This window comes from Prunus persica, chromosome G5 (genome assembly GCF_000346465.2).
Source record: "Prunus persica cultivar Lovell chromosome G5, Prunus_persica_NCBIv2, whole genome shotgun sequence".
In the NCBI taxonomy this organism is placed as follows: Eukaryota; Viridiplantae; Streptophyta; class Magnoliopsida; order Rosales; family Rosaceae; genus Prunus; species Prunus persica.
The window spans coordinates 8,302,990-8,314,984 of NC_034013.1; the positions used below are offsets into that span (position 1 = coordinate 8,302,990).

The 11,995-nt window shown below is 37.4% G+C and overlaps 2 protein-coding genes across 4 annotated transcripts; one reads left to right on the forward strand and one right to left on the reverse strand.

Moving 5' to 3' along the window:
- Window positions 1,143-2,300, reverse strand: LOC18777541 (F-box protein At5g49610). The gene has a single exon (XM_007210685.1). It carries the CDS (start codon window positions 2,298-2,300, stop codon window positions 1,143-1,145), a length of 1,158 nt encoding a protein of 385 aa, XP_007210747.1.
- Window positions 5,586-11,709, forward strand: LOC18777556 (protein arginine N-methyltransferase 1.6). 3 transcript variants are annotated; one of them, XM_007210224.2, is made up of 14 exons: window positions 5,586-6,055; window positions 6,155-6,368; window positions 6,474-6,599; window positions 6,703-6,867; window positions 6,951-7,069; window positions 7,174-7,253; window positions 7,623-7,894; window positions 8,063-8,299; window positions 9,206-9,279; window positions 9,652-9,745; window positions 9,875-10,024; window positions 10,144-10,218; window positions 11,044-11,140; window positions 11,286-11,709. In XM_007210224.2, exons 1-14 carry the CDS (start codon window positions 5,742-5,744, stop codon window positions 11,438-11,440), a joined length of 2,172 nt encoding a protein of 723 aa, XP_007210286.2. In that variant the 5' UTR covers window positions 5,586-5,741; the 3' UTR covers window positions 11,441-11,709. The 3 variants fall into 3 exon arrangements, 2 of the variants coding, with proteins under 2 accessions (XP_007210286.2, XP_020419305.1); XM_020563716.1 differs by having other exon boundaries at window positions 7,623-7,679; window positions 8,100-8,299; XR_002271649.1 differs by lacking the exons at window positions 11,044-11,140; window positions 11,286-11,709 and having other exon boundaries at window positions 9,518-9,745.

Genomic DNA, 11,995 nt, shown 5'->3' on the forward strand with positions numbered 1-11,995 from the left:
AGAAATGGCTTCAGATGGCCTCTAAAGCATGAGCAATTGAATCAGTAGTTTCTGGGAGATATGATGAAGACATTGTCAATGCTTTGAACTATACAAGTCCTGCAGAAAGATATGTTAAAGAAACTGAAACAACGGCGGTTTTCTGTTCTACCGTCGTCTTTTCTCGTCGTCTATATTAAGTTAAGATGGCGGTAGATTTATAATTACCGACGTAGATTATTTTGTTAAACGTCGTTAAGTGTACTACAACCGACGTGGATTTTAATTTTAAATTATAAATAGAGTTTTTTTTTCCGTATTCTTTCAGTTTTAGTTTTCAATTCCAAAGCGTGATAAATAGATTTTTCTTTCCCGAGGAAATTTAAAATGAGGGAAATTAATGTTCTAGAATTTGTAAACTAACACGACGCAATATTTGCAAATCTGTGTCATCTGTTAAGATTATGATGTGGAACAGAGTTCCATCTGGTAAGATTTCATAACCCTTGGGATCTCAGACAAATCTGATTATGTCGGCGGTGTTCTATATAAACCGTCGTGGTTATTTCAATTCTTGTCATTAAGTAGATCTACCGACGTAGGATAAGAAAATCAAAGAAAAAAATTGTTAACAAAAATTCTTATTAAGACGACCGTTAAAATTAAAGGTACGACGTATAAAATGAATAAATACGACGATAAATTTTATTGTACGATTTAAAGATAACGTCGTAGAACTATACGAGAATGATGTCGATATATTTATATTTTCCGTCGTTGTAAATTAATTTAATACGACGATATTTTGTATTTTAAAGCCGTGGATTTGTTTGTAATTATACGGCGTCTTATACGAAAACCTCGTCGTGTTATTTTATGAGTAAAAACGGCAGTTTTTATTGAAATCGTCGTCTTTACTTTCTACGTCGGTCGATTCATAACTTCTACCGTTCTTTGTTGGCATTGATTTTACACTGCGGAAATCTGTTTCAAATAGACGTCGGTTGTTTAATTATGTACGTCGTTGTTTTTGAACAGCCATTTGAAACTCCATTTTTTAGTTGTCTAAGGTTGTATTACACGATGGTGTTTTTAGAACCGTCGTCTTTTTATAAACCACGACGGTTTTCACTTAGACCGTCGTTGTTTTCTGGTCGTCTTTTTCACTTTTTGTAGTAGTGTAACTCTAACATTCTTGCACCAAAGTGGCACCTGATAATTTGCCTAGCATCTACGTAGATGGTATCCTCAATACTCGGGTGGAAACCTATCACAGTTTTTGACCACTCATCTAGAGGCATCAAAGGATCGTCGGAATTGGGAGAATCCATTCGGAAGAAGGGAACTTTGTCGACCACCAAACGCCATTTCAAATTATCATCGCCTGCATCTAACTCCCAGACACTCAAATGATCACCAACCAGAAAATCGGACACCCGCAAATGCCCTCGACATGCACCAAGAACCCGATACTTCGAAATGGCATATCCCCGCACTTCAGCCAACATATCAAGAGGTGCCAGACTGAACCGACATTTGTCAACAATAATATGATCGCCATCACCATCACCATTATTAGTACTGATATTACTGATACCTTGGAAGGGATCCAACTCCAGAATATAGGAGGATGCATGATCGGAACCTGAAAAATACAACTTCCCATTGCAAGCAACGCCAGCAGTTATGATATCAAAATAATTTCGTAGGCCGCATACCACATTAGCGGACTCCCTCCATTCACCGGTCTCAGAAAAGAAGATGTCCACATAGAACTCTTGACGTAGTCGCACAACCCTCCACCTATATTCAGCATTAATGGAAACCTCATCATCGAAGGTGGAAGATGAGTTGTAGTTGTAGTAGGGATCACAAATGAACCCTACGCTTACCCAATTATGGATTCGAGGAGGGGGAGGAAGAGCAACCCATTTCTTGGTGTATGGATTACAAATGTAATAATCACGTTGATCAAGTTCGCTTGGGCAGCACAAAACTAAGTCGTTGCACGCCCCTACCACAAATAATTTTTGTTCTGGTGCGGCTTCTGAAATAACAGGTAGCTGCAAACTCATCAGACCATCCTCGTTTTCCACCGGAAAGAATGTTCCATTGTCTACAACTACTGTACCTAAAATGGGCGTTTTCAAATCACGTTGGCAACGTACATATTGCCCAACAAAATGAGAACTAGAGATGAGTTCACACCAACGCTTGGACACGCACTTGCATTGAAAAACAAACTTACTACAAGAAAGTCGACAAATGATTTCAACCAATAAAACCTCTGGGAGATCATCAACACTATCATTCATCATCATTTTATTTCTTAGTCAAACCCAGCACCATTAACAACAAATTCGATGTCAAGATGATTAAATAACTGACTCTGAGCCCCACATATCATCAAACAAACACTAACTAGAAAATAAGGAATGTACCCTACTTTTGTGGTCGAATAGATCCCAATTTTTTTTTTTTTTCATCCATTTTATTGTATTTTATTTTCATCCATTTTTTTTTTCTCTCCAAGTTCGAATGTAATTCATCCATCCATTTAGAGGTGTGAAATGGTCGGACCGGCCCCGCAAGGCACGAGCTTATCCCGTTTAAATAGAAAATTGAGTTGTAGCCACTTTTTTCCTAGCCACTGCATCTGAATGGTGGCCATTGCTGATGTAATAGCCACACACTTACTGTTAATCTGTGGCACCAAACACATGGCACGGTAGAAGGTGTTCTAATTGATTACACATAAGGAATCTATTGGAACAAGGATTTCTGTAAATTACAACTTCCCTTAAAACCAAAACAACAATTCTAATCAAGTTCTTAATGAATACAAAGACCTAGATCTCCTATGATGATTAGAAGACCACATTAAAATGTTTTAAGACATAAAATATCTAACAATTGATCCATCTACAGAATTCTATTGCTATGCTTCATCGGGACTGAAGAAGATAATTGGATAGAGGAACCTTCAGAGCCTAACCAAATGGATGGAATCGCTTCTGTTTGTACATATGTGAATTGGTGCAGTATAGAAACTGGTTTTCTCTATTCCGTTTGTGGTTTACTTTTGTCTCACTTGACAATGTTTCAGGGCTGTTCAACTGTACACACTCCTATGGCACGCATGGTTATATTTTTTTTTACACATGTATAGCAAATTTTATCCATGGATGCATCTTGATAAGCACTTACGTCATCAACCACAATCAATCAACCTTCTTTAAAGGGTTTCGAGAGAGAGGAGCTAGCGAATTCAGAACCAGCTAAATGCTATTGAAGCCCGTCTTAATGCGACTGTCTTGAATCCGTTGCAGCCTCTTCTTGCAGCGGCCGGCAGCCATAGATAACATTCAATCTATTGACATATGGCCTTATTCATCAAGGCTTTGAAATAAGCTGCTAGGCCACAAGATCACGTAGCCGCAGCAAATGTCCATAACATTCAATCTATTGACATATGCTTCAGTAATAATTATAGTATTGTGTTGTGTATATATATAAACATTGATGCGGGCATTGCAAAGGGTATATATTTTTAAATTAGTAATAATGAAATTAGAATATTACATTGGATATGGTATTATATGGTTTAATAATAATAATGTGGTATTTTTGTAATGAATAATGCTACTCTTGCCACATTTGTATATGACATTTTCATATGAGTTTTTATAAAAAATAGAGAAAATTTACTCCTCATTTTCATAAATATTAGTTTTTATAAAAACTTTCAAAAGTAGTCAAACAGTCACCTAAAAAGATTCAAATGCCCTTAGAACTAAAACCTACTTAAACCTAAAAAGCAAAACTCTGTTTGAGACTTGCGAAGAGAAAACTATGATGGGTTCAGCCGCCCTCAACCATGGAAAAAAAAATAAAAACTAAGATGAACAGAAAAATACCAACAAAAAAAATATATAAAACCTTTTTAAAAAAACTATTACAATAAATCATACGAGCTGCAAAGTCCATCTAATAAGCTTTGCGGCAAAAACTTGTTGAGGGTTGGTTTGTTAAACTCTTTGTGCGAGCTGAGGAAGTCATGTTGCTGTACAAAGCTTGGTGTGGGGGACCATGTGGATGTTATGATTACTATAGCTCATATAGTCATGCCTAACACCATACACGCGTAATGGCAGTACATGTGGGCTTGGTAGGTATTCCATGACTCGAACGAACCACTGCAAAAAAGTGATCACAACTTCTAGTATAAATACTGTGTCTGTGTGTGAGAACTAAGCAGCATATTTAGATATATATAGAAGGCATAATATATGAGATATTAGATCATCAGCATGCCATTAAGATATGAGATATTGGCAATGTTAAAACTACTCCTTCTTGTGCTCTTGTCAGCGGCTTCTCTGCAAGCTATTACCACTCATGGGCAACCGTATGCCTACCTACAATATGTACTACAATGGCAGAAGACGAAATGCTTGAAGGTCGGGAAACGGTGCACTCCAGTGCATCAACCATATGAGAAGTTCACTACTCACGGCCTCTGGCCAACCAACCTCTCCAAGATATTGACATGCAAATCAGCTTCAAAAGCAAGTGGGGTCTAATATACCTCTTTACTTTGAAGTAGGCAAATTGCCTTGTTAGGGAGAGTGTGTATATTTTGCCTACCTATTTGCCTCTTCCATTGGAGCATGAAAATGCTAATGTGGCAAGGCAAATAAAGTTTGCCTAATCTTTTGTCTTTTCCCTTGAAAATGTTCTTAGTTTTGTAGGATGAAGTTCAAAGTAGAGGAAGAATCATGGTCAAGTAGTACTTCTCTAGCTATGTGACAATAGAAGAAGTCTCAAATTTATAATCATCAACGATAAAAAAGAACAAATATATCAAATATTTGACCCATTCTCGTAACCAAAAAAAAAAAAAGTCGAGATTCTAACTGGGGTTTGTTACTCCAAGTCCAAGTCCAATGTAGGAGAAAATTTTGCGTGGGACAAAATATTCAAGTTAAAAGTTTGCTTGTGTTAAAAAACTAAAAAATTATCATTACTTTGAACACTTGTTATGTTTTAACTGGATTGTTTTACCACTCATTATTTTAGTGTGGCACAATTCATAATGCATTTTTTTCTTGTTAGACTCGAGTAACCTTTATGGGTGATCAAAAAGTGGCATTTCAATCAAATAGTATGACCTAAAATGTGGAATTTGAATCTAGTTGTAACTGTTGGTAGCGTGGGGCCAAGGATATGATTGCTAAAAGGAAAATGCTAGGATACCACATTTATAAACCATATTATGTATCATCTCTGTAATAGAAGTAGATCTCATTGTATTGGTGGGCTCCATCTTTTTTAGAACGAGGTACACAATGTGGTACATAAATGTGGCATGTTAGCATAATCCTTGCTAAAATTAAACTTACAACGAACTAAATAGAAAATGAATTAAAAAGTTTGTAACTCAAGTGATTAAAAGCATTCACCTTACTATCGGAAAATAGGATTTTCGATTCTCTATAGTGGGCTCTGAGTTTTTACTCAAGACTGGGCCCAAGAAGACAGAGGGCTTGTTGCTTCTGCTTAGAATCCAGTTCCGCCCAACCGGTGTACAGTGAGTGAGTGAGAGTGACTGGGTTTTGGCGCTTGAAACACTTCACGTTGAAAACGCAAGTGCGAAGTAAAAGCCCCTACTCACCGTCACTGACTGACTCGCCGAGTCACCAGACTCAGTGACTCACCACCATGTTTTTGAACCTACTTCAAGCCTCGTCCTTCTAGTTCTAATGCTCTCTCGAGTCTCCAAAACCCTATTTCCCAAACTACCCCTTTGCTGTATACTTCGTTTTGCCCGAGCCATGAGCTCCCAGTCGGCTCAGCGCGCCTTCCAGCTCCGAGTTAACCCGATCACTGGAAACTCCGAGTGGGTCGTCATTGAAGAAGACGAACCAGAAGAACAAACTTTCAACGGCGGTTCCCAAAATGCCCTTCTTGCCACGACGTCGTATCTTGACATGCTCAACGACTCCCATAGAAACAGAGCCTTCCGTGAAGCCATAGACAAGACCATCTCCACTCCTTGCCATGTTCTTGATATCGGGTAGCTACAAAATTACGACTTTGTTTAATTCAATCAATTAAATTTATATTCTTTTTACATTTAATTAATTAATTAATCCAAATTTGAATTTTTGTGAAGTTCTGGAACTGGGTTGCTATCGATGATGGCGGCACGGGCGATGGGCTCGATGACATGTCGTATGGTGACTGCCTGCGAGTCTTACCTTCCAATGGTGAAGTTAATGAAGAAAGTGGTGCGCTTGAACGGCATGGAAAACCAAATAAAGCTTATCAACAAGCGTTCTGATGAGCTCAAACGCGGAATTGATATCACTTCTCCTGCTCAAGTTCTGGTAAGTTAAAAAACAAAGTTTTCTGATTTGTGCAAAAACGTTGCCGTTTCGATTTCCAGCGTAGAGTTAGCGTATATACCCCTGAGACTGTTCTTTAATGGGTAGGTTAGTGAGATACTGGATTCTGAGTTGCTGGGTGAAGGGCTTATTCCGAGTCTAAAGCATGCTCATGACATGTTGTTGGTGGAAAATTCCGAAACGGTGCCATATAAGGCCACCACCTATGGCCAGGTATGTGAAGATATAAAGAGTTTTACAATGTAGGACGGAATGTCATGTGTTTCCCATGTAACAAAATATGTTGAATAACCCGCTTTGTGCAACATTCCCTCAGCTTGTTGAAAGCACATTTTTGTGGAAGCTTCATGATTTACATGGCAATGAGGCAAAAGCGTCTGATGGGATTCTTCTTGTTCCAACTGGGTTGGATAATATTCTAGGTGTTAAGCCGCAGCAGTATGCCTTTCATTGCGATGCAATAGGAAAAGAAGTGAAACTGGTAATGACATTGTGTTACTCTTGAACAGACTTTTAGAGAAAATGCTAGTGGTTTAATTCCTACTCAGTTTTGGATTCATCCAGCTGTCCGAACCCTTCAAAATTTTTGAGTTTGATTTTTGGAAACGGCCAGACAGTCATGGGGAAACAGAAGTACATGTGAAGGCAACTAATGATGGCCGAGTTCATGCTGTAATATCATGGTAGTTGGACTGTAGGGTTTGATAATACCTTTGTTTTTTTTTTTTTTTTTTTTCCTAGGGACAATTCTAACAATTTCTGGGTGTGTTTGTGTGTGTTGTTTCAGGTGGATACTTCAGCTTGATCGTGAAGGGACAATCTTTTATTCCACTGCTCCTAGGTGGATAAGTTTGCCAGGCAACACAAGTAAGTTGTAGACACCATTCCTTTGTGAGTAAGAGTGAATGCCATTTTACTTTGTGCTATATTTAGTGCCTTTTGTGTTCTTCATGGTAAGTTAAGCAGCTCGATGTAGAATTCAATAAATTTGATTAAGTGGTTTTGTATGTTCACCCTATTAGTGTTGTCATGTGAAACTGTGGTAGCACAGTACGAATGTCTTTTGCTATCCTCAACGACAAATTCTCCACCAACCCTGGCTGCATTCGGTCTTACCGGAGAAACTTACTCGTCTATTCGGAACTTCACTGTGCAAATTAATTGACTAGTATTTACCAGTGCTTGATGTTTGGTCTTCTTGTTCATGCGATAAAGGTGGTTTTAATTTTTTGCCAGGTCATGGGGATTGGTGTGACCATTGGAAACAGTGTGTTTGGTTTGTTCCTGGTGAAGGTATGTCCATAACGAAAGATGAAGAGGTTTGTTTACATGCTGTTCATACAGATATTAGCATCTCATATAATCTCAAGAACCAAGCGTCAAGAAATGAGATTATGCAGTATGGCTTCAAAAATGGGGATTTCAAGCTCATACTACCACCAGAAAGAATTGCAATTTATGGAGACAGTGAATGGAGGCATACCATGTTTAGTGCCATAAGTAATTCTGTAAGAATTAAGATAACTCTCTCTCTCTCTCTCTCTCTCTCTCTGTCTCTCTCTCTCTCTTAAACCACCACCATCCCCACCCCACACCCGCTCCTCTGTTCCAAAAATTAAAATTAAAAATTAAAAAAGAAAGCTTCACATTGTTGACATGAATGGTATTCTTCACAGTTACAGGGAAGAGTTGATCCATTATGCATTGTTGCAGATGACAGCATCTTCTTGACACTCCTTGTTGCACATCTTTCTAAAACATCACATGTGATGTCATTTTTTCCGGGGTTGCAAGACAAGGGTTTCCAATATTTGCAAGCTGTTGCCAATTCAAATGGTTTCTCAATGGATCGTGTAGAATTTCTTAATAAGAGGAAAACAAAGTTGACCATGCATGACACACACCAGAAAAAGGTACTTTCTTCCCAATTGAGTTTGTATACCAGTATGACTGGGTGCTGAAAATTGAATTTATTGTATGTGTATGTGCTCTTTAAGCTTACAATGGAGAAAGGTTTTGGTAATGATATGTTGATCGATTAAAAGACATACAATGATAATTCTTTTTCCTCCATTCTCTTTTAGTGGTAACAATAGAATAGGTTTTGAAATTCTGTAAAATTGAAGAGCTGAATTTGCACTGAAACCTTGTGTAATACTTTTTGAAAGTTGATGTTGCCCATTGGATGAAAATATGACATTACTACTAAGAGCATTTAAAAATCAAGCAAGGAAAACAAAAACCTTATTTTTTATTCTTCACGTCCAGGATTACGTCCTGGATCATTAGACAGGAATCCGAAGATAAAGAGAGAAACAAAGAATATCACTACCGTGTAAACAAATAGTTTTAGAGTAAGCATTACATAATCTCCAAGATTTTTTTAGTAAAAAAGAGAATAGATTCTCCGTTTTTATACCGCATACCCTACCTTTTTTTTATTTTTACACCAAGAAATGAAGTGGGGTGATCCAGATTTGTCGCGGTTGTACAAGAATTTCAATATTTGAATTGAGGGTGTAAGACTTATCTGGTCTTATCAACAGGCTTATATAAAAAAGACGATATAAGAATTCCGAAATAAGCTATACTAACGGAAAAGGTTGCATTTGTGATAAATTCATACCAATCCACAGAATGGTTTCTATTTTTATGTAAAAGGTTTATAGACGAACTTAAGAATTTGGATAGTATATCCAAATCCATTCCTTCCTGATTGAATAACGGAATTCCTACGGCCCCAACGAACAACGTAAATAAAACTGTTGACAATTTACAAACTGAATTGAACCATTTTGGGGCTTTTGTCCTGTTTGTAGGTTGACCTGCTGATTGGAGAACCTTTCTACTATGGAATGGATGGCATGCTTCCATGGCAGAACCTACGCTTTTGGTATACTTTTGTTATCTGTTCCTGCAGTAATTCAAATTAAGTGCTTTATGAGATTTTCATGCTTTAATAAGATGATGTATACAATATGTAGACTCAAGTAGGAGTTGGTTTTAGACTCTTTTCCTTAGGATAGCGATGACTATATATATGCATTTTCATATTAGCATAATTTTCCACCAAACCGTTGTCTTTTTTTTTATCATTGTTCAACATATAATGGTGACCATTGGGTTTGAAGGAACGAACGGACAATGCTTGACTCTGTCCTATCCCAACTAAATGTGTACAAATACACACACACACACACACACACACACACACACACACACACATATATAATGTTTTTTTTCTTGTTCTGGATTGGGTTTGAAGGAACGAACGGACAATGCTTGACTCTGTCCTATCCCAAGATGCATTGATACTGCCGTGTAAGGCGATATTAAAGACTTGTGCCTTGTCTGCCCCTGTAAGTTGTGTTCTAACCTACCACCAACTTTTCCCCAACAGTGGAAAGTTCTATATCTTATTTGTTTCAACAATGTACATGACTGTTCACTAAGGATTATAAGTTAATGATATGTGACCTGTTGAACAGGATCTTTGGAATAGTCGTTGCTGCTTGAGTAAGATTGAAGGTTTTGATCATTCAGTTGTAAATTCTACCTTAGGAGCATGCGGTGAATTACCTGCAGAGCAAGAGTGTCCTTGTCTTCCCTATTTTATATGGCAGTGTGGAAATGTTAAGGTAATCAACCAGTGGATTTTATGCTTCTGTAGAGAGGAGTTTTATTTTGGAGAAGAATTAGAAGATTTAATTTTTGGAACGACAAATATGTCACTGATACGGTTCCAAAAATATTTCAGAAACTGAGTGAAGCATTTACGGTCATGGAGTTTGATTGCTCAAAACCTATAACATCATCTTGTGGAAAAACCCAGGTACCACAATTAGAACTTTGAAATCTGGATGGTAGTATTTGTGGTCATCCTTGTTGAATTTTGGTCACAGTTGGTTTATTGCAAAGGACAGTAGTGGTGGTATTATTAGTCAGACATAATGAAGCATGCTCTCTGTTGTTTAGCACTAACCATGGAACAAATTATTGTGCTCACTAATCATTGATTCTGAGACCTTGGTAGTTTTAAGATTTCAATTGCCTTGAGCTCTTTATGTTCCATCTAGAGGTGAACATCAAATTTGTCTTCTTCTTTTTTTTTTGGAATAGAAACATTGTATTGATAATCAAGAGGAAAAATCCTCGATCAAACAAGAAGACCAAAAAAAAAGAGTCTGACCTACTAAGATTGAAAAAAAACTGTATAAAAAACACGAAAAACACAAAACTTCAGTAAAATCATCTTAAGACTGCCATCATGTCTCTCATGATGGTAGAGTAGTGATAGTCCTTGAACTGCCCCGAAACCGAAGTCCAAAGGGATGCCCAAAATTTAATTCTGTCCCATAATTCCTCAACCCTTACTCCTATATGACCCTGAAAACCAGCAAAATATATTTTTTGAGAAACTATAAGGTAAAATACCGATTTATCCCTAATTTTCTTAGCAAATTGATTTACATATCCTATTCGCAGAAAAATCAAACCGCAGTGACCTTACCCCTACTTTTCCGTTAAACAACATTCTGATTTTGAATTAATAAACATGACTGTTTTTATTATCTACGGGGGTTAATCATAACTTCTCATAACAATAAAGCGTCACTATGATCTTGCTTAATTGGTGGTTGGAATGCATTCCTGCCAGGTTGAATTTACTGAGCCTGGGATATGCCATGGCTTTGCACTATGGATTGATTGGGTGATGGATTCAGAGAACTCCCTTGTTGTGTCTACAGGGCCAGGTATGGTTGGGTTCCTTGTCCAAGCTGTTCAATGGAAATTTGCTACTTATATTTGCTGTTTTGCACATTTTTGAACAACCATGATTGTTTTTTACTTTAGCCTTAGTTATGTTTTGCTCACATTTTGTGTGAAATGTGGATCCAGAGAAGAGATATTGGAAGCAAGGAGTAAAGCTTCTGGCTGAGCCTGTGGCAGTTAGAACTAACAAATCAAGTACAGGTGAATGCCGGTCTGCAGTGATTCAAGCGTTGTTTGACCCATCAAGCGGCGACCTCGACGTCAGACATGCTTTCTCATAGCCATGTCAAGCGGAACCTGCCTCTACATCATTTGAACCATGAAGTGATACCTGCACTCTCTTAGCCTCTCATACTGTGGTTCTCCTGTGCTGTTATTGTCTCATGTTTTAGGATTTTCTTAGAGTTCATGATCTATAACTGAAAGTGTAATCCCAATTTTTTTAGGGTTTGCACCCTTGATGCGTGGATCGATTGGTTTCTGTTCTGGATTATGCTACTGTTAGTATGATTAACGAAATAGACAATATATTTTAAAAAATTTATGCAAATATATAGTAGTAGATATTGATCAAAAGAGTTCACTACAGATAGTCTTAAATAAATAGAATTAGAAGTTTCAATTGTAAAAATCAGAGGATCCTAAAATTTAATAAATACCAGAGGTGGTGTTGTTTTGGACCTCTTTAAACATTAGAAAGAAGAAGAAAAAAAAGATTACCAGTAAACTAATTGGTTCAGACTTGAAATGAGTCGTGTCAGGCCCTTGGGTTTTTATTTGTACATTTCTTTGCGGTAATAAATATGTTTCTTCTCGGGGAAAAAAATGTTAAGCAT